The sequence below is a fragment of the Pseudochaenichthys georgianus genome, chromosome 3, assembly GCF_902827115.2.
Source record: "Pseudochaenichthys georgianus chromosome 3, fPseGeo1.2, whole genome shotgun sequence".
Taxonomy (NCBI): Eukaryota; Metazoa; Chordata; class Actinopteri; order Perciformes; family Channichthyidae; genus Pseudochaenichthys; species Pseudochaenichthys georgianus.
The window spans coordinates 32,576,354-32,602,114 of NC_047505.1; the positions used below are offsets into that span (position 1 = coordinate 32,576,354).

The 25,761-nt window shown below is 44.4% G+C and overlaps 1 protein-coding gene across 6 annotated transcripts in view; it reads right to left on the reverse strand.

The window, feature by feature from the left end:
• The window catches only part of cbfa2t3 (CBFA2/RUNX1 partner transcriptional co-repressor 3), a 42,824-nt gene that overhangs the window by 7,257 nt on the left and 9,806 nt on the right, over positions 1-25,761 (reverse strand). The window contains exons 1-9 of one of the 6 annotated variants that reach the window (XM_071206728.1): positions 25,553-25,761; positions 11,196-11,351; positions 8,957-9,198; positions 8,604-8,693; positions 7,582-7,763; positions 5,077-5,360; positions 4,499-4,584; positions 3,050-3,389; positions 2,540-2,608 (exon numbers count right to left, since the gene is read on the reverse strand). The exon at positions 25,553-25,761 is cut by the window's right edge and continues 874 nt beyond it. In XM_071206728.1, the coding sequence (XP_071062829.1) occupies positions 2,540-2,608; positions 3,050-3,389; positions 4,499-4,584; positions 5,077-5,360; positions 7,582-7,763; positions 8,604-8,693; positions 8,957-9,198; positions 11,196-11,325 (1,423 nt within the window). In that variant the 5' untranslated portion in view covers positions 11,326-11,351; positions 25,553-25,761. Of the gene's footprint in view, positions 1-2,539; positions 2,609-3,049; positions 3,390-4,498; positions 4,585-5,076; positions 5,361-7,581; positions 7,764-8,603; positions 8,694-8,956; positions 9,199-11,195; positions 11,352-11,461; positions 11,748-25,552 lie in introns of those variants that run through there. The other 5 variants (XM_071206735.1, XM_071206732.1, XM_034110135.2 and 2 more) reach the window with 5 other exon arrangements.

Sequence of the window (25,761 nt, forward strand, 5' to 3'; positions counted from 1 at the left end):
TTCAGAGAGGAAGAGGGAACCCTGATGTTCAGAGAGGAAGAAGGAACCCTGTTGTTCAGCGAGGAAGAGGGAGGGCTGATGTTCAGAGAGGAAGAAGGAACCCTGTTGTTCAGAGAGGAAGAGGGAACCCTGATGTTCAGAGAGGAAGAGGGAACCCTGATGTTCAGAGAGGAAGAGGGAACCCTGATGTTCAGCGAGGAAGAGGGAGGGCTGTACGTATGCGTGGTGGAAGAGTTGAAAGGGGACCAATGCGAACAGTAGTTTCGGACAACACCCGTGCAACTATTGTGGACCACGTCATAAACCATGGCATGTCCCTCGGTGAGGCTGGCTAAAGGGTTCAGCCCAATATACGGAGATCAATAGTGGCATCCATTATTAGGATCTTCAGGCATGAAAATAGGTAAGCTACTGTAACCCTTTTTTACAGCACTTCATGCATTTCTATTTTTATGTAGGTTTCGATCACTGTTTTTATATTACAGTACATAACATTCTCAAATATGTATTGATAGAACTGAAAGAGCACCCCGCTCTGGTGGCAGAGGAAAGGCCTTTACTCCAGAACAAGAGTCTGCCATTGTTGATATGGTTGTGGCCAACAATGAAATCCGCTTGAGGGAGATTCAGGCCAAAATAATTGCAGACCAGGATGTCTTCAGTAACATTCCATCTATCAGTGTTGCAACCATTGACCGGGTGTTAAAGAGGCACCACCTCAGAATGAAACAGATCTATAAGGTTCCAACTCTGACCGTGTGAAGGAGTTAAGGCACTGGTATGTACAGGTAAGGACCTCAATCACAGTGATGGCTTGCCTATATTTTTAGTATGTCAGACTGCTTACAGTAATGTAAAACGGTCCTCTGTTTGTTTCATTTTCTTTAGCGAATGATGGAGCTGGAAGGCAATGCATTACCACATGTGTTTGTATATGTGGATGAAGCAGGCTTCAACCTCTCCAAAGTGAGGAGACGTGGCAGGAACCTTATTGGGCAAAGAGCAACAGTCTTTGTTCCAGGCCAAAGGGGAGGAAACATAACATTGTGTGCGGCTATCTCGACACAAGGCGTCCTTGCTTACATCCCTGTAATGGGAGCATATAACACGCAACGTGTCCTTGCCTTCCTGGATGTCCTGTATGACCGACTGGTGCCACCAGAAGAGAGGGATCGAGTGAGGTCAGTTCACGTGGTCATATGTAGAATTCCACCACTCTCGTGACGTGAGGGCATGGTTTGAGGCTCATCCACACATGGCCATGGAGTTCCTCCCTCCATACTCCCCATTTCTAAACCCCATTGAGGAGTTCTTCTCTGCCTGGAGATGGAAGGTTTGTGACCATCATCCTCATGACAGAACGCCCCTTTTGGACACAATGAATGCTGGCTGTCGGGACATCTCTGCGGAATCCTGTCAAGGGTGGTGTCGACACGCAGGGAGATATTTCCCACGCTGCCGCCTTGCAAGGGAAGACATACGCTGAGACGTAGATGAGACTATGTGGCCAGACAGAGGCCAAAGAGCAGATCAGTAAAGCTATATAGATCTCATTCTCTGCTTTACTGCTGATTTACATCATTTACCCGTGTTATTTTTTTCCCAGTGTATTGCTATTCATCTTTTGTTTCTGTTACGGTGCTCTTCTGAAAATGAGCCAATAAAAACAATGACTTAGTTACAGTAACATACTGTTTTTCCTACAGTATATGTAAGTTTGTTTCTCCCAACTTGTCAGTTTTCCATTCAGTTTCCAATATCGATAGCTTGAGGTTTGTGTGTTGATGATTGTAGTCAGTATTTAGTGTGCCACTTAGTAATGACTGTTCAAATAGTCTTCTAATGAGCTGACCAATGTTTGTTTTTGGAGAAGGTATCTGGTTCTGGAAGGGGTATTTTTAGTTTTGAGTGCCTTAGAGCACCTTGCAAGAAATGTATATTGTTATGGTAGAATGTGTTATTATGGTGACCGGAGTTTCAGTTATGAAAACACATTCGTCTCATTAGAGGACAATTTGTTCTGTTTCGATCGACTTATTCTTTTTTGTGACCAGTATTTTCAGTTTTGGTCATGTAAGTGCATTTTGCAAAAGATATTCAGAGTTATGGCAAGTGTGTTTCTGTTTAGATGGCTATGTTCTTGTTTTGAAGAAATGCATTTTGATTCTAAATAGTGGGTTTAGCAATTGAGAAAAACTGTAAAAGGGTGTGTTTCTCAGGTCAACAGAGACCAGTTAAGCTCCGGCCTGGTCTCTGCTCCTGCGGCCTGCCAGGTGAGTGCATTCTCACTGCAGCTTTAACTGCAGTTGCCCTTCATAGTGGTGACAGATGGAGAGCATTTAGCCCTAATGACACAGAGGGCCTCCAATCCTCTGCCCTGATGGACCTGCAGCTGTAAGGCCTCTGCTCTGTGTGTCCTGATGGCCAGGATGAGGGCCGTAAAGACTTATGGTGGGGACTCTGTGTTTGTGTGTGTGTTGTTATTCTGTCTGGGGTCAATAATGGAGACAATATAGAAACGGGGATGCCCGACTCTTACCGGCTTTCCTCCAGATTTCTTCTGGCAGGTATCCTGATGGAGGCCTGTGTAAGAAGTCTCTGTGGATCTCTGAAACACACAAGCAGGCACAGTCTCAGTTTCAGTTGCACACAGTGAAAGACTCTTGATCTGCACAAACACACATCCACAAGACTACCCTATAGTTTCCATTTTTTTGTTTGAAACAATGTGTGATCACATCAGAAAATAAGTCATCATTCACCTTTTCAGTCATTTTTGTGAAAGAAATAGAATTCAGGAGTAAATACGGGAGTAAGAAAAGTGAATACAAATGTATAACATTATTAATTATGCTAGCTGTGTTAGGTTATAATACATTTTTTAAAGATCTAAGATGTTGCAACTTGATTTGAATTGCTTCAAAGCATAATCTATAAAAAAACTTTTATAAATGGATACAAAGGTATTTTTTTTTTTGCATTTTGAACAAGCGCTATCTTGCTGTAAGTGTTTTGCTTTGCGAAACAGACCCTGTGTGTGTTTGTCTACCTGTCGGTCTGCCTGTCTGCCTTTCAGCAGCCGAGGGAGTTCCTACGGGCAGTGACTCGCTGCTGCTAGCTGTGTTGGAGGAGGAGTTGTGGTGAGGAGGAGGAGGAGGAGGAGGAGGAGGAGGAAGAGGAGGAGGAGGAAGGCAGTGCTGTCCGTTGCTCCCACCTTTTTTCATCTCCTCCACGTCGCTGTAACGCCGGATCCAGTGATTCATCTCCTCCCGGTCGGCCTCCTGGCAGCGGCGCAGAACCGTCAGAGAGCGCCTCGTCTTCTCCACCATGTCCATGATGCAGTTCAGGAGCTGCAATGGGACAGGATGCTGATGAGTTGAAAAGTCACTCTGTGATAAATTAATGGAAGAAGTGCCCCATTCAATTCAAATTGCAAATTCCCACATCACAAAGAACAAGTCCAACCAAAAAGATAAAAATGTATCATCGACACAGTAGTAAATACTTTTTACTTAAACAAAATTGTATAAATCCATGAAAAAATGTCAAAGGTCACACGAAGAAAGCACATTTAAAAGGCAAAGGTCACTTTTGGAACCTTGCAATAAATCTGCACACAATATTTTGATACGTCCTAAAGACATACCACGTAGCAGACGTGCATGTTTGCATGTGAATGTTTCTGTGTGTTCATGGACGGTGTGCTTGTTGGTGAATTTCAAAGTATAAAAGCATTACAACAACAATAGTGTAACAGCTAAGCTGCTGATGAAAAAGTCGAGCCCATTCCTTCCACCATTCTGCTCCGTTCCCTGCCAACTCAACAGATTCCCTCTCTCTTCTTTCCTTCCCCCGTGTTGTAAACAGTGTCACTTTTTTTCCACGGTGCCCTGTTTCCAGACCCGGCCAGGTTTGCTAAATGTGTTTTACATGGTTGACATTCAATTAATCTCATTATTCCCATTGATCTTTCCCTCTCTGTCTCTGCCTCCTTCCCTCTGTCTCACCACTCCCTCCCTCCCTTTTGAGTTAGCTATATTTATTTCAGTGAAGTGTTTCTAATTTGGCCGGGGTCCAGGCCTGGCCGGTTCTCTCCATGACTGCAGCTCTTGTCTCAGCTGCTCTCCCCAGCTGGAGCTGCGCTCTGCTGGGTCCTGAGCTCCATCTGGGGCCCTGTTTTTCTGTGTGTGTGTGTGTGTGTTGTGTGTGTTGTGTGTGTCTAGTGAACATGATTTTGTCTTCTTATAGTTGAGTGCCAGAAAGCCTTATAGGTGTATATCTGTTGTTATTTCACCCCTCTGACACAGACCTCTTATGGTCAGCTGTCTGTCAACTGCACACTCAGATGGGACGGAGGTTGTTCTGTCTGTCAACAGCTCCTGTCCCACTAAAATTAGCTTCAATCACCTGTTTGCCTCTTAGCTCTTTTTTTCCACTCCTTCATGAATGAAACCAATAAGGGGTTGACTTTAATCATAGCTATCATGCTGATACTTACATTATCTAGGTGCTTCCATTCCTCTGCCCACTCTCGATCAGTAAGACGGTGGTCAATCACCTCCTCTTGGCGGGCTCCATGCACTGCTACAAGACAAAAACATCGTTCAGATGCAGCACTTCAACACAGTAGACTTTAGTATATTGTATCACTGACTCCAAGCAGCCAACTCAAAACGTTATTTATTTCTGGTGGTTCTCAGAATAGATTTGACCTATTAATTTCCTTGTTTTTTCTTATTGTTAAGTTGTCAATTTAGTGATTGACATTTTTTATTTCAAACAAAACAACATATTGTGTATTTGCATAGCCTCGTCTGTGAGACAATTTGGCAAATAATTCATGTGTTTCCTTTTGGGAAAGCAGAGGGAAGGCATATGGTTGCCACAGTTGTAGCATGTAGGCATGTATGGATGTGGTCTTTATATAGACGCACTGCCACACGGATTATCACACCGGGCTGACAACTGGCCTTTGTTCTCTACATACACCCCACTTAGATATACACCAGCAGATAATCTTGACCGTATGACCGAGGACTTTAGAGCCATAGATTTGCGTGAATGCAGCCGTCCTACCTGTCGGCCGGTGCCTGTCTCGGGTGTCGCGGTGTTCATTATGTCTGTAAGCGTCTCTGTATTGGTGCGCCAGGGCCATGTCTTCTAAGCGATAGTGTTGGGGTCCCATTTGGGGGTTGGGTGGATGTGGTAGGCCGTTGGGAGGGTGGTTGGGGAGGCCGTTGGGAGGCGGGTGAGCAGGAAGACCTGTGCTGGGGCTGAAGCGTTGACTGGGGCTGATGGTGCAGGGCCTCTTAGCATGGTGCTCCGGGTGCATGCCGTCTCTCTCTGAGCCCTCTTTTGTCCTGCAAAGGAAGACATAGGAGTGGGTTAAAACCACCATAGATGTGATGTTGTATATGGCAAGCCTTACCATGATACTATTTAATGCAGTGGGGCGACTACAGTATAATTGATATTTTGTAGTAGCCCAGACTCCGATATCCTTTTAAAATAATTGGCCTGGCAGCAGATACTGTCAGCACCACGCAGCTAGCAGAATACAGTATCAAAAGGACACCCCTAAGCAAAAGATTGTGTTCGAAAATACATATTATTTACAGGAAAACGAATCTCTGTTTGTACAATCTAGTTTTTATTTTCCACTTGAGACAGACTACCTCTAATCTCTGTTTCTACTACCACATTTACCATTATTCCACAAAAATCTTCCAAAGAATCGATTAACTGCTTTAAATAAACACTGAACCAATCAGAGATGGTTTTTGAAGCCTACTGGACTAGCATCTAAAAACAAAAGCCATTATTGAGGCTATTTTCTCTTCTCAACTTTTTTTCATTGAGGTTTTTGTAACACCATTTGTCAAAAGGAAGATAAATAAGTTTAGTGCGTCATGTTTCTCCAGCTAGTCCATCTCTGTAATGTGAAAACAGTGGGATGGGATGGCTTTGCCAGGCTAAAGACCAGAATGCCCTTGAGATCAGATCAACAGACGAAAAATGACCTGCTGTAAAAACATGCTAAACAAGTAGACCGATATCATTCATTTCTGGTGTTTGTGTTCTCAAAGTGTTTTTTTAAGATTACCTCAGGAACACAAACTTTCAACAACAACTCTCACATGGTGTATGCAAACACACATACTCACACACATGTATTCTGGCTGAGAGCCTTTTTGTTCAGTTACAGTAAGGCAGGCCCCCACAAAAGTGTTTGCACAGCTGTACGCCATATGTAGCAAACAAAGCCAAGTCCAACTGTACACCCTGCAACTCAAGCTCTTAATCTGAATATCCCTCAGCCAACTCTTAGATTGCAAGTATTTCTCCCTCTCCCTCCCACTCTGCTATCGGGCTTCAGGGGCAATATGGGCTGAATGCTATGTGTTTGGCAGATGTTTACTGTCTGTGTACTTTAAGTCAGTGTGTGTGAGAGGTTGTGTTTTCCAGCCATCTGGACAGTTTAAATGGGAGTGTTGATATTAATCTGTTTAGCTGGATGGCAATAGTCAGGCACTGGATGCAAATCACTATTTATCATCCTGGGGATCAAAGCAAATAAATGCAGCACTACCCCATGGAGATGGTGTGTGTGTGCGTGCGTGCGTGCGTGTGTGTGTGTGTGTGTGTGTGTGTGTGTGTGTGTGTGTGTGTGTGTGTGTGTGTGTGTGTGTGTGTGTGTGTGTGTGTGTGTGTGTTTGTATATTTGTGTATGATGGCTATAATCGTACACATCCCTAGCTGTAGTATCTGACAACTCAGAGGAACAGCTGGCGCGATGTAGGCCCTGCCCCAGCTTAAATCGCCCTCCCCCAGCTGTGTATAAACCACAGGTCAGTAGGCGGAGGTGTGTGGATTACAGTGGGATTGCACGTTCAGCTCCAAGCCCTAGTCCCATCCAAAACCACCACTGCCCACCTCCCCAAACCCCGCTCAGGATGTGCTCAGTGTTACGGTCAGCACATCACCATCTGGACACATCCCTGGCATACTGTATGGGCAGCTGCTGGGAGCCCACAGGCCAGGCAGCACGAGAGAGGAAGTGAGGGATCGAGAGAGGGGGAGAGAGACAGTGATAGAGAAAGACATATAGGTGAAAAGGTGATCAGGAAAGAAGAAGGACAGTGCCAGGAAGTGAAGGAGGAAGAAAATGGAAAAAAGCACATCTTTCTTGAGAAATGTGGGACCATTGCAGCTCGCTGTTGGTTTTACGCTCTGTCTTTGGGTTGTGCTGAGGACAGTTACAGTACTTAACTCCCTCTTCCCTTCCCTGTCTGTCTCTCTTTCTCTCTTTGCTCTTCTCACACACTCTCTTTGTTTTCCGACACTGCATTTATTTCACCCCTCCCTCCCAGACAGCTGGCAGAGCCAACCTGGCATCGGGGATATCCAGACTTCCGCCTCCCGCACCAAAGATGTATAGCCTCCTCTTGTCACTTGGCATTCTAAAATACCTCTAAATAAGTCGTATAAAACAGAGCGTGGACAAGAGTCTGCAAAGTGTGTGCGCATCCGCCTCTGAAGTGTGTTTGTATGTGTTTTTTGTAATTAATGGAGATACGCTACCTGTCAGGGGTCCTTCTCTTGCCGTGCTCATTCAACTCCAACATGATCTCGGAGGAGTCGAGGGGCGAGCTGGCGTTGGCGTCCAGGAGAAGCTGCTCGTGTTGGGCCAGGTACTGAGCTGGGGTCTGCTTGGCCAACCTGGCACAGTGCAGCAACTCTCTCTGCAGCAGGGGCAGGTTTGCCTTTGAGAGGGAAGACAGAAAACTCTGGATTAAAAGTGAAATACATTGTAGAAGGAAGGATATAGATTGATTGAGCTGATGTAACAGTAGAGCAGCGTGTTAGGTGGACAAGAGGTGAGCTAGAAAGTCATGCTGGAATAATAGATAGATGGGGTGAGAGTGAAATAATGCCAGATTAGAGCGAGAGAAAAAAGAAAGTAGATGAAGAGACAGGATGAGATAAGAGAGGTCTCCTGACACCTTCCTCTGCCATGTGTCTCTCTCTCTCTCCCTCCAGGGTGTGTGTGTGTGTGTGTGTGTGTGTGTGTGTGTGTGTGTGTGTGTGTGTGTGTGTGTGTGTGTGTGTGTGTGTGTGTGTGTGTGTGTGTGTGTGTGTGTGTGTGTGTGTGTGTGTGTGTGTGTGTGTGTGTGTGTGTGTGTGTGTGTGTGTGTGTGTGTGTGTGTGTGTGTGTGTGTGTGTGTGTGTGTGTGTGTGTGTGTGTGTGTGTGTGTGTGTGTGTGTCAGTGCTGTCAAATAGCCCTCTCAGAACTGTCTGATTGATAGAACGCAGCCATTGCTGTAATATCCCAGATGTGGAGGCTCATCACATGCCACGGGGTCTGACACACACACACAACAATTGTGCAAACGGACAATCACAAGCACACCTCAACATTTTCTACAGTAAACACAATAAAGGTTTCCAATCAATACAAGGTTTGCTTTTTAGCCTCTCTATTTCTGTTTGGAGGGAGAAATATGAAGTAGCACAGAGGAAAGACATGCATACAGTGTCTGCACACACACAAACACACACACAGTCCTGAACACTGGCCGCATAAACATCAATCAGTATTTACCTTCAGGAAGGGAATGACGAACGGCCTCAGAGGGAAGTTGGTGGCCTCATGAAGTTTGGAGTGAAACTCTTCGATGGTGAGGGTGGAGTTCTGCCCAAAGACAACACGGAGGGTTGGCAGAGTCACAAAGAGACAAACTAATACAACACTATCCTACAGAGTAGCTGGAGTCACAACAAGGATTTTTTTTAAGTTAGTCATGTAAATCCATGGTTATTATTCTTTGTGCCCAACATTAAACAATTTAGTTGTGGGCAAACTGTATGCAATATATGAATGAATAAATGGATATAAATGTGTGATTTTGGAAAGATTAATCACAGTAGTACCACATGAATCTGATCACAACTTACCACCAGTCCCAGCACGAGGCTGCGCACTCTCTCCCCGATCTCAGGCGATATGTCGTTGCCAAACTGCTGCAGCGTGGTCAGGAAGCGCTTCAGTTTGCAGAGCTGCCGGGCGCCACAAGCTGGCGGGAGCTGCTGGTTGGACAGTGAAGCCGTCGAAGACATGGCCGGCCCATTACTGAAGCCGTTAGGAGTGGACGGAGCACCGTTCAGCGATGTAGGAGAGTGGCTGCTTCCATTCAGCACTGCAGATCAAAGACAGAAGGAAGAGAATACGTGAATTGGGTCAGTCGTTTTTGAGAGTCCTGAGGGCATCTGACAGATCTGGGGGCGTGATGAGGGCAGATGCACTCATATCCTGCTGATAGAGGAGTGTGTGGTTAAGATGAAATATTAGTAAAGCACACAAAAGACTTACATTTGAAGCCTGTGGCATGAAATGCACATCATGACTTCAGTGGTTCTGCCAGTTGAGCGCTGTGTGTGTGAGTGTGTTTGTTTGTGTGTTTGCTGTAACCTCAGCTGTCTCACAAGTGGTACCATCTGACCCCCACCCCCCTCCAACTCCCCCTGTATCAGTGTATTCCACTCTGCTCCTCACCCTCACCCTCTCCCCCTCACTCACTCCCTCACTCACTCACTCACTCACTCACTCACTCACTCACTCACTCACTAGGACAGAACTATAAGAGGAACTTGTTAAAGAGGTGCCAAAAATAGTGCCGTGGCCTGTGTTACTTTTATTCCAATAGCAGGTGTGTAGCTAAATCTGGCCCTACACATGTCCACCAGCTGAAAGTAGATTTGCAGCTTTAAGGTTTAGAATAGACTCGGCACTCAGATATATAATCACTCACATAGTCCTTGTATTGCCGGCACAAACAAACTCACAAATAGCTCAAACACACACACACACTCACGTGCAAATGCATGCTGAGTATATATTTCATTTATGTGAGTTATTTAGTGAAAACTGAAAACCCTTTTTAACCATCTTTGGTCTCGTCATATTTTTTTTTTTGACATTTTTGTGAACAAATTTTGACAAAATGAAACTGACTTTTCTAATTTGAATCAAACTATATATAAATGTACTCATAAATTAATGATTGCATTTCATTATGGTAGCATATGAAAGCTCTTAAACTACATAAAAACTATAATTTTATAAGCGCATCATATAAAAATAGAAAAATGCATTTACAGGACTTAGCTATTGTGGACTGCACCACTATATGTTGTAAACATACAGGAAAACAAGACTACATACAGTTTACTTGCTGAATTATTCTAGTTATTATATATAGTTCTTGTTGCTTTAATCTTTGGGTCGAGGGCCTGAACACATATGGACTTACCCATGTGATCCCAACAGGCAGCGCTTGTGTTCTGGTTTTAGAAGAGGGAGAGAGCTACACTGCTGGCTGCCCGCCACAACAGGTGAAACAACATGGCCTGTCATTGCTATATAGGGAAGAAAGTAGTCTATAAACCGCAACGCCACCCTAGCCATCGCCGCCCAACCAGCTGGTAAACAACACGGACACACATGACCACACAATGCCACAGCCGCACTCGCACATGCGCTCAGAGACACTTGTCCCACTAGCAAGGGCATTCTACACACCAGAAGACACACACGGATAGATGCTTGTAGAGACACACACCTGACACACAAATGACTCCAACACTTGTTCAACAGGGAAGAAACACATATTTGTCATTTCTCTCCCTTCACACAAGCATATAAAGTGTCCATGATAGTTGATGTAAGAGAGACAAATGGCCGTGTAGTGCATTGTAGATTCCTTGCAGTTTCAAAAGTGTATTAAATTGTGTAATTTATTACAGACTGATGAGTGAATCCTTTTATTTTAGCGTTTCGCAGAGCTTAAAAACACATTGAAACATCGTCAGTAAAAAAGCATTCTTACAAGTTCACTTTCAAGGCAAATTAAGGACCATTTAAAAAGAGTTTGGTTGATAATTGATGTGAAAAAAGGGAGAGTGAGACTGGGAATGACAATGTGCCGTGGAATCAAACCCTGGACATACAGTCGTGATCACTGATGTATCTGATATCCATATTAACCTCTGGGCCACTGGTTACCTCAATAGAGCACAGTTTTCATCTGGACACAACACTAGATATGCATGTCATCTACAGTATGTTGAGAAGGAAGGTTTCAAAATCAGTGAAGAGTTGGCACCTCACATAAAATAGTAATGAAAGGGTCCTTACTTGATTTACTGGTAGCAGGGGTGAATGAAGCATTACGATTGGATGCCTGGCTAACAGCCGGGGGTGGAGGAGGCATGGTGGGTGGGGTGGACCTGGGTTGGGTTTTCACATCCGCAGGTGAATCTGGCATTGTTCCAACCTTCTGCACTCTGCTACCTGCCATTTGAAAGAAGGAGAACAAAAAGAAGAGAATCATCAACATGGTGCTCCAGTATGAAAAAAAACCCTATTTACAAAGTGGAGACAGCTGGTTAAGGACCACTGACATTTTCACCTGGGACCCATCGATTGTTTCCTTAAACCAGAAGCCCCATGAAAACAGCCAAAACAAATCAATGCAGGGAGTGGAAATGAATCCAAACTTCCATTGTGTCTCTCTTGTTGGAGATTCATGGGCCTGGGAGACATACAGTAACACCTGCTCACTCGCTCAGCTGCTGCTCACTGAACCCCCCCTCTCTTTTCCCTCTCTCTCTCTTACACACATACACTCCATGTAGCTCTGACATCCCAATCAGTGCCCCTCCACTGTAACCTCCAACCCCCAGACACACACACACACACACACACACACACACACACACACACACACACACACACATATATTCACATGCACACACTCTTCCCCGCCTGTCCCCTCTCGTCCCCTAGTTCAGACAGCCGGCTTGACAGTCAGTGACAAGTGCAGCTGGATCTGCTGCTGTCCGTCACTGTGGCCTGGCTTTCAGCAGAGTGCCGTCCTGCTACCAGAAGCTTCACTGTCCTCTGCCAGACACCCTGCCAGCACCAAACAAGGCAACCCGTGCTCTGTTGCATGAAGGGAAAGGATGTTGGGACATGAGAAGAAAACATAACACGGATGTTCTGGGGCCACAAGTGTGTGAGGACTGTGGCCTTACACACCTGTGTTTGTGCCAGAGGGCCTCATCCAGTCCCTACATACAGTGTGTGTTTGTCATGCACACAACTGCATACACAAGTCCGAATACATAAGCAGCATGTCTGTTATTTTGTGATGTATATGTTGACTGTCTTTATGTCTATGTCCGAGTGTCGGTGCAGCTGCTGGAACCAGATCTTCCAGCAATGTAAACTTGAGCTGGGAGGTGTGATGACTTTTGCAGCCTGTGAGGAGATCGCTTTAGAGTAGGTGTACATGTGTGTAACTGGAAGGGAACGCAATGAATGTGTGCGTTGCAATAAAAAAATCAATATGCAGCTCGGTTTATATCTTAGACATTAATGTGTGTGTTTCTGCACTACAACACAACACCATTAAGTGTAGTAAACAAATGCATTTATAATCTAAGATCTTTTATGCACAAGCAAAGCAGATGTAAACAACATCATAGACTTGATGTGGCATTCATTGATCCCCGATAAATCTCTTCTCTCTGTTTTTCTGTCTCTCAATGTATTACAGAAGAATAACCTGAGTCTGATCTCTAAGGATCCCAAACAAAAGGCTTATTTCACATTTCATATTGTAATGTGCACAGGAGATAGGCTTCTGCAATGAACACAGGGACACATGTAGAGCTGCAACTGGTTATTTGTATTATCGATTCATCTGCAGATTATTTACTTATTAAATAATTAACTGTAGTCTATGAAACGTCAAAAATGCCATCAAATATCTTGTTTTGTTTAAGTCCAAAAAGAAAATAAATATAAACTTTTGAATCAAATAAAGAGCAAATCCTCTAATATGAGAGGCAGGACAAGAGAACAATTGACCTCTTTTGTATTATTTGTGCTGAAATATTGAAATAAAAAATGTGCAGAAAAGGGGTTGTTATTATTAGGCAGATAACAACTTGTTATACTAATAATAAAAAACGAAATTCCAAACGCTCATGGCCTTTCAAACATCAGAACAACTTTAAATCTATTGTAGTCACAAACTAACAATATTAATAACTTCAAAATAAAGTTTTTTATTTATTTCACTCCTCGTGAGCTAACTATAAACCCAGTGTTTTCCTCCACAGGACTCCTGCCTCAGTTGGCATCAGCCCTTGGTGTTAGCCTATTTCTGAGAGCTCATGTTAGATGCGTTCAACAGCTGGTGTCTGTATTTAAAGAGTGCCACTCTGGAGTGTGCTGCACGAGGGCCATTGACACAGTGATCCTCAAGAACACGAGGGGCACTCCGCTGTTTTGCCCATGCCAGACGCACTAAACATAAACACACAAGGTGGTAGATAGAGGCAGATGGGAAGCGCTGGTATAAATAGATGCAGCCATTTTCTTTTAAAGATCTCCTAAACACACAAACAAGCTCTCTGTGCTGCCACATTGGTGGGCTGCTTCCTGTAGAGAGGCAGCCATGTGTTTCAGTAAACCTCCTCTTTGATCAAATATACTGTGCCACTGTATGCAGAGCGTACTGCAGGACTGTGCTATAGAGAGTAGTTTATTTCCCATATAGACAAGTCTGAGGTTACACTCAAGTGAACACAACTGGGCCCACGTTTGATCAAAAGATCAAGAGGGTGATGTGAAATGTTGTGTTTACAACACAGCTATTTTTGTCTCTTCTTTGAGAGGATAGGAGAGGAAGATAAGGGGCCGTACTGTCTGTCTGCTCCCACCGTGGGATTATGGACAGCTGTTTAATCTGACCAGCTACAGGGACAGGGCACACACATACACACTATGCTCTGAATTTCACTTTAATACATCAGGAAGTCTGCTTGGTCTGCAACCCCGTCCGGTGCCATCTGTGCTCCCATTGTGCTTTGTGCTGAAGGACGAAACACTCACACCGAGAGAAGTAGGAATATAGAGGGATTGGTATATCAGGTAAAACAGACCTGTGGTTAAAGGTCCAGGTATGGAGCGTACGAATGCTCCTGTCTGCAAGCTGCTCTGTTTCACCCCGCAGGTTAGTATCTGGCTCTCTGAGAGGAGCCACTTTGTGATCAATACAGCTGAGAATAGATCTGCTCGGGATACAGATACTTCCCAAACACTCACTATTGAGTATTAGCCTGAACATAAAACAATACAATGCAGTCATTTTAACCTTCCTCTCTTCTGCTGTCTGTATCTTACTCTCTGAACAGCTGTATGTCTGCATATTTGACGTAATCAGGGCTAAAAGATTGCTCACCAAAGAAACAGTCTGCACTCTGAGTTCTAAAAATGTTCTCTGTCTTCAACTCTCTCCTTGTGCCATGATGAAACAAGATGAAAAACAATTCCCTGAGAGACACACAAAACCACAGATCATGAACTGTATAACTGCAAACACACACATTTGATGTCATTAAGTGGTTTGTCGAACTTTCTTTTGGGGTCTCGTTATAGATTTATGACATGTGCCTTCATTAAACCCATCAAAACAAACATACATACACAGATAAATAACATCATGTCATGACAAGCCATTAAAGATACAATTTGGTCTCCTTTCACATTGGCATCTGTCCTATTGTTGACTGTATGCCTAACTGTGTGCATGTGTGCCTGTGCTTCCTCTGGAAATACAGCTGCAACGTATTAGCTTTAGCTAACCACTGCACAACAGTCCCCTTAAATCCCCCGTATATTCAACCTCTTGTACTCCACAGAGAATCTCGTCAGTGACCACATAGCCCTAAAACTCTCCCTCTGTCTCTCGCTCCTTACATCCCTCCCCCCCACTGTAATTCCCCATGTCTCTAGGAATGCTGTTGTTTTTAATTTCTCCCAGCTGCTCTGGCTGGCTGCCCGGCCGCCTGCCTTCCCACATCTGTTCCCTATCAGGCCGCTGAGGAGTCCACACAAACAGAGCCTGAGCCCCTGGCCCCCAGCCTCCCACCAGGCCTTCGTATCAAAACATGGGGATTGTAGCCCTGGACCTAAGACTTGGGGATACTGCACCTAGAGCATCCTGCACTTTCACACTACTAGCCAAAATGTCATTAAAAAGAAAAAGACTGCTGACATCAGTAACACATATAAGTACATACACCATCTTCCTCTAACCTAGAGCAATCTACAAATACAGATTATTGTACGTCTACTTCTATAATCTGATATATGCCTTCCTTACAGTGTGAAGTCTGAACTCTAACATGTGTGTGTGTGTGTGTGTGTGTGTGTGTGTGTGTGTGTGTGTGTGTGTGTGTGCGTGCGTGCGTGCGTGCGTGCGTGTGCGTGCGTGCGTGCGTGCGTGTGTGTGTGTGTGTGTGTGTGTGTGTGTGTGTGTGTGTGTGTGTGTGTGTGTGTGTGTGTGTGTGTGTGTGTGTGTGTGCGTGTCAGCACACAGCCTGCTCCTGCAGACGGATCCCAGACTCCACTTCATCTTGAGCTGATTTAGAGTTCAGAGGCTTTAAAGCCCTCACTAATGACAGGGTGGGAGACAGGCCGGTACAGTACATTCACACACAAGCACACACACACACACTCACATACACGTACACAAATAGATACACAGATGTATGCACACATGCTCATAAATTCACCAAATGCATATGCTCATGCTGCGGACACAAACACAAATGTTCTCCCTATGTTACTTGAGAATCCCTGTGATAGTACATGCAGTGCCGGCTGAGCAAACATGTTGAACAAAAAAACAAACTGCTGGTGGGGGGGTGGAGGGTTCTCCTTAATAAGCACTGACAAAGCCCTCATGTCTTTGATCAGGTTACCATGAGCAAACCATTGACAAATCAACAGATTTAGGTCAAAAGTTACAATATTTTCTTTAACCTGGCAAGAAAAACAAAGATAACTTGATGACAGGCAGGGAGTGGGGATAGATCACAGGCAATGTATCCAGGGCTAGACGTGCTAAGGGTGGAGAGGAGTTGTACTTCTGTGTCTCTGAGCTGCAGGGATCCTGTCACACAGTGCTTATATCTGTGAAAGCTGTTATTGATGTAATTGTATTGAAGTTCTAGCGACCATCTGTTCTCCTTTGGCTCCTCTCGTCGGCAGTGAAGTGGTTATGTGCACATATCACTGCTGCCGACGTGCTTGCAGAGAAAAAACTTCCTTTTCAGATTTTCCCAACGGTTGCTAATAAAATCCAGATGCTAGACTGGAGCCGTTTCTGCCTGGCTCCCTCGCCGCTCCCTCTTCCTTCTATCCTCCCTCTCCCTCTCCCTCTCCATCTTCTAACCTTCTATATCTCTTAGTCCCCCCCCCCTCCTCTGTCCTTATACATTGCTAATAATTGATTTGCTCTTTTCATACCTTTCCCCTTTTCGCTCGATTCACCCTCCTCAATTCATCCATCCCCACCTCGCTTTTTTCTCCTGCCGCAAACTCGGAGCAATTCCTAAATAAAGGAAAGTATTTGTGACATTCGGCCGAGGCGGCTGTGCCAAGAACAACTCCAGAGCTAGCCAGACACATCTGGAGTGTGTTAGGACTGTACTGGGCACTGGTACCAACACTGGCTATCCCACCATGCACACACGTAGAATGTGGTCACAAATACCGGACCATAGGAGTCATACACAAACTAGACTGCATACATTTGAACAGTAACTAGCTTGTTGTTTTCCTCTCACATTGCCGACTGTAATTCTGGTTGCTCGCCAGACAACCCAACAGCTGTATGCATGAGTTCTCTGTTGTTTGTGTTGTTTACTCTTCCTCAGCAGCAATAATAGAATATGCATTTTGTGTCCATAATTGTGCAAGTACATGACTGCTTCTGTCTTCTGTGTATACTCTTGTGCAAGTGTAATGTGCTTGTATATGTTTGTGTGTGTGATTGTGTGGGTGTGGCTCCAGGGTCTCTGTGTGAGTGGAGTTGAACACCTGAACATCAATAACTGTCATGTGCGCCACCTGGGACCCCACAGCCAGCTTGCACCATGGGCACACAGCCATCACCAGCACAGCTGCCACAGTGCATGAGAGATATGGGGGAGGAAGTTGGAGACAAGAAAGAGACACACACACACACAGCTCTATGAGGAGGTGAATGTGCGTTCACATCTGGGAATGGGTCAGAAAAACAGAAAGGCAGACAGGCTTGAGCAGAGAGAGTTAACACGTAGCCTCTGCTCTGCATGATAACTCTCCTTTGTTTCCTCTCATCCACATCTTCCTTCCCTCGTCCTGTCAGCCATGCGCCCAATGTTGCCAGCTGAGAGCTCAGCCTCAGGCGGTCAGATCCCATTTTCTGTCATCATTCCTCTTTCAGATGAATTTAGTTAATAGGCTCCTTTAAACAAGACATCATTTATCTTAATATCCAGTACACTGTTGATACACTGGTATGAAATAGAGTTCTGCAATAGCCTTAAACGTTGCCTTTGAGTTTAGGACATAAACGTACTAAATTCCCTTTGACCTGAAACTTTTTGTTTTGTTTTATTTAATCTGTTTCTAACTATTATCTCAACATGTAATGCAACACATTGGCTAAACTTAGCATTTTTCCTTCCTCTTACTGAGAATTGAAAAACTACTGCACAGTGGAATGGATGTAAACAGATGATGTGCACACCAAGAGAGAGAAAGAGAGGAGGATTACATTCTTAATGAGGTACATATGAAAACAACAATTAACACAAAAAGTAATGAGAATAACAAAGAAAACTGGTTTGAAAATGGCCTCCGTCATCCCCTGTCAGAGGATGTTTACAATGAGTGCACTTCATAAATAAGCTCCCAGATCCAAACACCTGCAGCCTCACCCAGCACCAATTAGCTCATCAGGCTTTTAATTACTGTGTTAATTGCATACAGGCAGCATGAAGGGCAGCCTGGGAATAGGGCAAGGGGGGCCTCCTGAGGACCCAACCCGACAAGCCTGACAAACAAAGAGAAGCTTTTCCACCAACAGCAGCCACAACAGAGCAACTCTGGAGGCTGGGAGGAGAAACAAAACAGGAGACAATCGCTCCAAGTTCCTCATCAGCTGTACTGTAGCACCAAGTGATAACAAGTGCCGTTTTGATCACTTTGGCGAGGGGTCTGAGTCCTGAGACGGACTGACTGGGGAAATCAGAGACAGCTGTAGCAAGAGAAGATGAGGGAAGTAAAGGAGCAGTGCCATATAAAGAAAGTAGTGCATACATCTGTTAGCGGCATCACGACATCTGGATTAGTTCATATTGGTCACAGGGGGGAAGCAGGGGGGGGGGGGGGGGGGGGGTGTTGGGGTTGGAGGGGCGTTTAAGAGGAGCAAGCGTGGGAATGTCCGATGTTAAGTTTAGGGCATGTGGGCTTATTGTATTTGTGGGAGAGTTAGGCTGGAGTCTCCACAGAGTGACCTGTCTGTCATAGAGCACTGCAATAACACAAACATCCTCTCAACTGTGCGTAATCGGGACACACACACACACGCACACACACACGCACACACACACACACACACGCATCTGACAAGAAATAACATATTATTTTTTCACCCAGTATTTTCTTTTAAGCTCATGTTATTTAGCGCGTATGCCTCGTCCTTAGCCAATGTCTGTATTGATCTGTTAGTGTATCAGTCTGGCTGCCTGTCTGTCTCCCCTCACAGCAGATGTCCCTCAGTTCCTTCCAGGAGCAGTGTTTGAGGAGGTGTATCCAGGAAACAGTGGCCGGCGCTCACTTCCTGTGTGACAGGTGTGCGATGGAGGCCTGACAGCTGCTGTCCTGCTCTCTCTTTCCCTCTCTGCCCTCTCTCCTGTTTCTCCCTCTTTCCAGCCAGCTGCAGCAGAGAGCAGCTCTGTTTGTTCTTACGTCACTGCTACTGCCTGCTGATTTATGGAGAACCAAATACTTAGATTTGACCCTGGCAACACACACACATACACACCAAGGCAAATGCAGCATCTCCGTCCTTCCTCCTCATAAACCACATCTTTACGTGTGAATGTGTGTGTACAGTATGTGTGTGTGTTAAAACTGAATGTGAGAATTGTGGCTGCCGATTTCTCTCCGCGGCTCCTGCTCTTATTCTTTGTGCACCGTTACAAACCTGACACTGAGCTGTCACTTAGAGTTAAGATAGGAAAACGAACAGCAGATTAGTCATTCTCCTGCTTGATGTCATGTATTTCATTTCATTCATTGTTAAATGTCTGCTCTGTCACTATGGAGCTGTCAGCACTGACACAACTGTCTGTAGCCTGAACTACTCTCCAGCCTGCCAGCGCTTTCATACCTCTTCATTTGGCCTGCAGCCACAGTAACAATAGCTGCTGACATTAGCAGGTATGGTTAGGGTGTGCTGTATCATTCATCCTACAGGACCCCATAGGCTTCACACACAAACACAAACCAGTGGGAAACAGAATGGGGCGGAGGAGGGAAGGCACTATGTGACAGGTTCGAGAGAAGCTTTGACAGTTTCTCCATTTAGCCTACAGCCAGCTCATGCTGGAAGCTGCCGAAATAAATACCAGCTCCTCCTCTGGGACGCCAGCCGACTACGGGACGCCACCAGCATAACAGAGTGAGAGGACGGAATAAGATGTGGTGCCAATAATATGCTGATCATGTTAGTTAATTGGAGATTACAGTGACCAACTGTCAAGTCATGGTCAAAGTAAGTAGCCAGCAAACAGTGCCACTATAAAGGAACGGTTATTTGTGGGACGATAAGAACTTTGAGAAATGATATGAGAATATGGCATTAACATTTTAATTACATGTTAAGGTTTCTTTTTTATTAAAAAAAACACATGTTAGGAGATTAATTAAATGTGATTATTGGCCATTCCTTTGATACTCATTGATCTTTTGCATTTTGTTTTGCAATTGTGATTTACTTAGTTTGTCAAATCATTAGACAGGGCAATAAGGATGTGTATTCTAACGTTACCCCGTTCCCTCCCCCTGATATGCTAAAGGTTGCACTGTATTTTATAAATTGACACAAGGTTGTGAATGACACAGGGTTTTCACAAGGTGATCCTGTTAAATGTAAGTCTATGTTCTCAAACATAAATGCAACACACCTGTTCATCTGAAAGTCTATATGTGGAGACCTTCCCTTAAATGATATATAACAGAGGTCAGGGCTTTAATGGGAGGATTTTTCTCAGAGGTAGCACTTGAAAGACGGAGAGGAAAGCATCAAACACAACCCTACAACCTGCTGAGACTCCTAATGACTTGAAATGCCAGGCGATAACTCGCTCCTCAAAGTGACCATCGCTCTTTGACACATCGAGCAAATCTCTGACCCTCCTCTTTCTGCACTATAAAGCTTCAATGTGTATTTCCTAGATACATTTACACAGCCATTACTTTTGTCCGGGGTTGAATGGTCTGTGTGTGTGTGTGTGTGTGTGTGTGTGTGTGTGTGTGTGTGTGTGTGTGTGTGTGTGTGTGTGTGTGTGTGTGTGTGTGTGTGTGTGTGTGTGTGTGTGTGTGTGTGTGTGTGTGTGTGTGTGTGTGTGTGTGTGTGTGTGTGCGTGCGTGCGTGCGTGTGTGTGTGTGTGTGTGTGTGTGTGTGTGTGTGTGTGTGTGTGTGTGTGTGTGTGTGTGTGGAGACATGGAGGCAGAGGAAGGAAGGCTGGAGCCGAGATTAAGGTCTGCACAACTGGTAACACAACGGCACTCAGTAGCTCAGCCTCCGATTTGAAGAGAGACGGAACCATCTGTGTGGCACAGGATCTGTTTCCCGGAGATAACAGCTTTTTTAATTTCACAAATACTGTACACCGAGGGAGAAAAAGAGAGGAAAGCGAATGAGAGAGATGTGCCTTCCTTCCCAATCTGTGCCTGCATGCTCCTTTACAACACACACTTTCCCAGACATCCAGAGAAGACTGCTTTGGAGTGGAGGCCTTAATACACCCCTCTGTGTTCCTTTGTGCTTGTTTACTTCCCGCCTGTGATAAAGGCCTCGCGGTGTAGGGAAGAGGGAAAGGGAGGGATTCATTATATCAGGTTACGGTGATAATATGAACCTTTTTCTCTGCTGACCTGTCCATTTGGATGATTAAAACATAGCTCAGCGCTACTGTAGATTAGCCCAGCTGCTTCCTGTGTCTGACTCTGATCTGAACACACTTCCTACCGTGAAGCAGAGGGGGGTGAAAGGTGCCGCTGGGAGAATAGGACAAGGAAAGAAAAAGGTCAAAAGGAGGTCAGAGGTCAGTGGGCAAGCGAGGAAGTAAAAGGTGAGTAGGAAGAGCAGGAGGTGAAATAGGCACAAGACAAGGAAGCGAGGAGGAGGAAACAGCTTGCAGCACTTTGTCTATACATACTTAATTCATCATCAATGTTGGGGCATTTGTTTCCTATTCCATTCATGATCAAGCGTTTCTGTGCACTAGAAATATGCCTGCCTTTTGAAATGCATAATTGAGAGTGCAATTTGTCAGTGCTGAATGTGCTGAAGTAATTTTTGTAAAAAGAAGTGTCAATTCAACAAATCATTTCAAGGAATTCTCAGCAGTAAATGGTGAGTCTTGAATGTTAAATATGATAAAGTAGTGAGGAGCATGTCACCTGCTCTGGGATGCATGGAAATATGAAGAAAAGATGCCTGTGGATGCAAAACAGTGTTATGACAAAAGCTGGGAAACAGAGTTAATAGATTGTTCTACAAGCTGTGAAGAAGGGTCAGGGTTGATGGTGTCCTTTTGCACCGTATATCTTATTCTTGGAACTCAGAGTGGATATGTGCACATGTAGGGAAGAAACAGGGAAATGGGAGAAAAAGTGTAATCTTTCACACACACGCATTTGGGGGTTTTACTTGGCCTCCACCCTCGACTCTGCTCCCACGCTGTGGCGTCAGCAGGCCAGCCATGCAGCGAGTGTGTTTCTCATTCCATCAGATGTTGGGAAGCTGTTCGCTTATCCGCTCGAGTCTCTGACATTCTCCAGCTCCCCAGAGAGGCTGGGCAGCCTTGTCACAGTAATGTCAAACACATGTGGAACAGACCAGGACAGAGCAGACCAATTCACACACACATACACACACACACACACACACACACACACACACACACACACACACACACACACACACACACACACACACACACACACACGCACGCACACACACACACACACACACACACACACACACACACACACACACACACACACACACACACACGCACGCACACACACTCAGGACGGAGGAGCAGGAGGAGGCCAGAACCACAGTGGTCTTTCCCACTGGGTATTAGAATAAACAACAGTGAAACCATAGAGATTCAGCGCCGAGATATTTCATTACTCCTTGCTCCGATTATTACAAAAACACACACATTTACTTCTATTTACTACGTCTCTATCTGTGCAGTGAGTACACTTGCATTCTGCTGTGAGCATCAGTGCTGAAAATATAACAAAGTAAAGTAACTCTGTATAACATGTGACTGTCTCCTCAATCCCTATAACATTTCTTTGCTTTGATCATGAACACAAAAGCTCAATATAACCAGCAATTATGTCTCCCTCACTTTCTTCTTCTGTAGCGTATTGTTCACTGAAACACAAGCTAAACAAAGAGTCTACTCTTCTATGTTATTTTGAAATGATCTTTTTCTATTAGGGGCTAGTATTCTCATGCTGGAAGAAAAGCTACTGCAATGACTTCATCTGAGACAAAATAGACCCCTTGAGCGTTTCTTGGCTGAATGGCTGTGATACAAATTAAAAGACAATTTAAAGTGAATAAACACAAACAACTCTTCAAAATTATACCTGCAACATAGTAACATAATGGAGGAAGGCACAACTATAAACTGTTTGGGGGGGAGAGGCTCAACCCTTAATATGATTCATATACACAAACAAATATAAATAGACTCCTTACACACGGTGTAACTTTGCATCACTGCCAGAACTTATAAACAACCTGCTGTAAAAATAATACGCTGTAAGAGATAGTAGACGAAGAAAAACAACTGTTTCTGTCTTACATTATAGTGTATGTGTGAGACAGTTTGAATAACAAACTCTTCTATGATTTATGTTCTCTTTTATGTATATTTGAATATCTTAAACTTCAACTCATACATGTACAACAAGAGGGGTTACAAGAAGACACGGCTCATTTTCAAAAGGGTCAAATCATGACAACAGGCACAACACTGTATGTGGTTGTTGACTTTCAGGGGAAATACACAGACACTTAAACACACACACACACACACACACACACACACACACACACACACACACACACACACAGGCCAGATGTCTTTGGCTTGTGTCAACCGCTTGGCTTGTCTTGTTTGTGATGGCCCAGGTGTGTGTGTGTGTGTGTGTGTGTGTGTGTGTGTGTGTGTGTGTGTGTGTGTGTGTGTGTGTGTGTGTGTGTGTGTGTGTGTGTGTGTGTGTGTGTGTGTGTGTGTGTGTGTGTGTGTGTGTGTGTGTGTGTGTGTGTGTGTGTGTGTGTGTGTGTGTGTGTGTGTGTGTGTGTGTGTGTGTGTGTGTGTGTGTGTGTGTGTGTGTGTGTGTGTGGTGCTGACCACCTGACCGCCTCGCTGTGTGTTCACAGCTCCCGCCCACCTGAGGCCATCTGCTCCACTCATTAATTAGGAGACAGCCAGTTTCACCTGCACTGCCTGCATTTAGATCACGATAATTACCACATACACACCAAGAACACTCAACAAGCCCACACAATAATACAGTAAACACATACGATCCCGCGGCATCAAGACCCTGAAAGAGCTGTGTCACCTGCTCCATGAGACACTGAGATGATGATGACTTTCAACATCTCCTGATAAACATTGTCACACGCAAGGGTATATAAAACGATTTTCCTTTGATGCCTTAATGGTGAAACATTAGTCATGGTGTGCCTGAAACAGCAGCAATGACTCAGAATAATAAAACAAGAATGCAAGAACCCATTGAGCAAATGTGTGTCTTGTATTTGTCAGTAAATAGCAGATACTGGGCTGACTCTCTGCCGGCCTGTGGCTTTGCCTGCTGCTGTTTCTCCAGAATAGGTTCGTTCAAGTCCTTTGGTATGTTTCCTTCTGCATTTAAAACAGAAGACATCCCGTCCATGCACCTGTGGTGGATGGGAACTGAATAAATAAACTCTTCAGGCTGGGGTCATAATGAATGGCCTGCCTTTTAAGAGGGCTATTTAATGATGAAGTGGGGACATCTGCCTTAGCAGGCGACTGGCCGGGTCCAGCTGACTGATGGGGCGGCCAGCGTTGGAAGGAACGAGGCTGAGGCGCTCACTTGGTGGTGATGGAGGTATAATGTGCGGTGAGGCAGGGTGTCTGCACTGCGGTTTCACCCCTGCAACCTCCCATCCATTGTTCGTGACTATTATCAACTGTTCAATTATTCAGAAGATATTTACCAGGGCCAATTATACAGGGCTGTGTCCTGCAGAGAAAATGGCTTGAGTGTTTTACTGTTGCACTCACAAGCGGAAGAGTGCGCTGCTGAGGCTGTTCAACTGGGGGTAGAAACCTTGGGATGGACTTGGTTCTTCTCTGGGAGTGTCCGCACCGTTACAAAGGGTTGCTATAAATTATCTACCATGATTTAAGCTTTTTAAAACCCTTTGCAGTTGTGTTTATTTCCTTTGGTTGCCAAAGTATTTTCTGTTAAACACTTCCTCGACCTCCTTCTTTAGTGTTTCCACATGCTGGTATACAAACACCCTGCAATCACCAGAAATGGTTGGACTTCACTTTACAGTAGGATTTTTTTCGGGGGTACCATGGAGTTCAGTTCAGGCTAAATGTCTGAATGCATCCCATCACCTCCATCCACTCCAGGTGAACACAACACAAGGTATAGAGAGCAAATATTTTGGGTCATCACTTTGTCCTAACATCTCTTTGATGTGCAGCACAAACTGATGGAGCAAACAACTTGTGAACCTTCACCTCTCAGCACATTGTGTCCACTGCTAAAGTAAAAAACAGTAAATGCATCTACTGTTATTAATAAAAATTATATAATTAATATTAGACTCACTTTTTTTGTCTATACTCTATTGTCGACGTCCCTATTTCTACGTCGGTTATAAGCAACATTACTCATAGAGGACTCAATGTTTTTCTTTATAGCAAATACAGAGACAACTTCATATTATGTAAAAGGATGAAATTAAAGTGGATTGAATACAAACAATAAATAAATATAAGCTTAATAAAAAAGGTATTTTGAAGAACATAGAGCAGGTAAATGATCAGTGGTTTGTGTTCACCTTGACATGAACACGTCTCTAACAGAACTGAAAACACAGTGTTGACCAGAATGTGAGACTTTACATTTGAGATATTTCCATATTTTTTTAACCATTTTAATATGAAACATTTCTTCCATTATAGCATAATGTTCTGATCATTTGGGCCTTACGAAATAAATGATTGCAAGCCTTCAGTGAATTTAAAACCAATTCACACCAACAACAAGATACATGTATTTCCATGATTTGCTTGAATACAGTAGAGTTAGCAGGTTGTACTTACTTTGTGAAGGTCGGGGTCAAGCTGAGGTAACCGTAGTGGTGATAATCCACACCAAGAAGTTTCTAAAACAGTTTTTTTATCGTCTCACTCCTCATTATTTGGGAAAAAGATAAAGCCTTTGCTAGATAATGCGGGAAACCATTCAGGTTTTATTCCTTTTTTTTGTTGCTTTGTTTCTTAAATAGTGAGAGGACGCAGAAGCCAGTCTA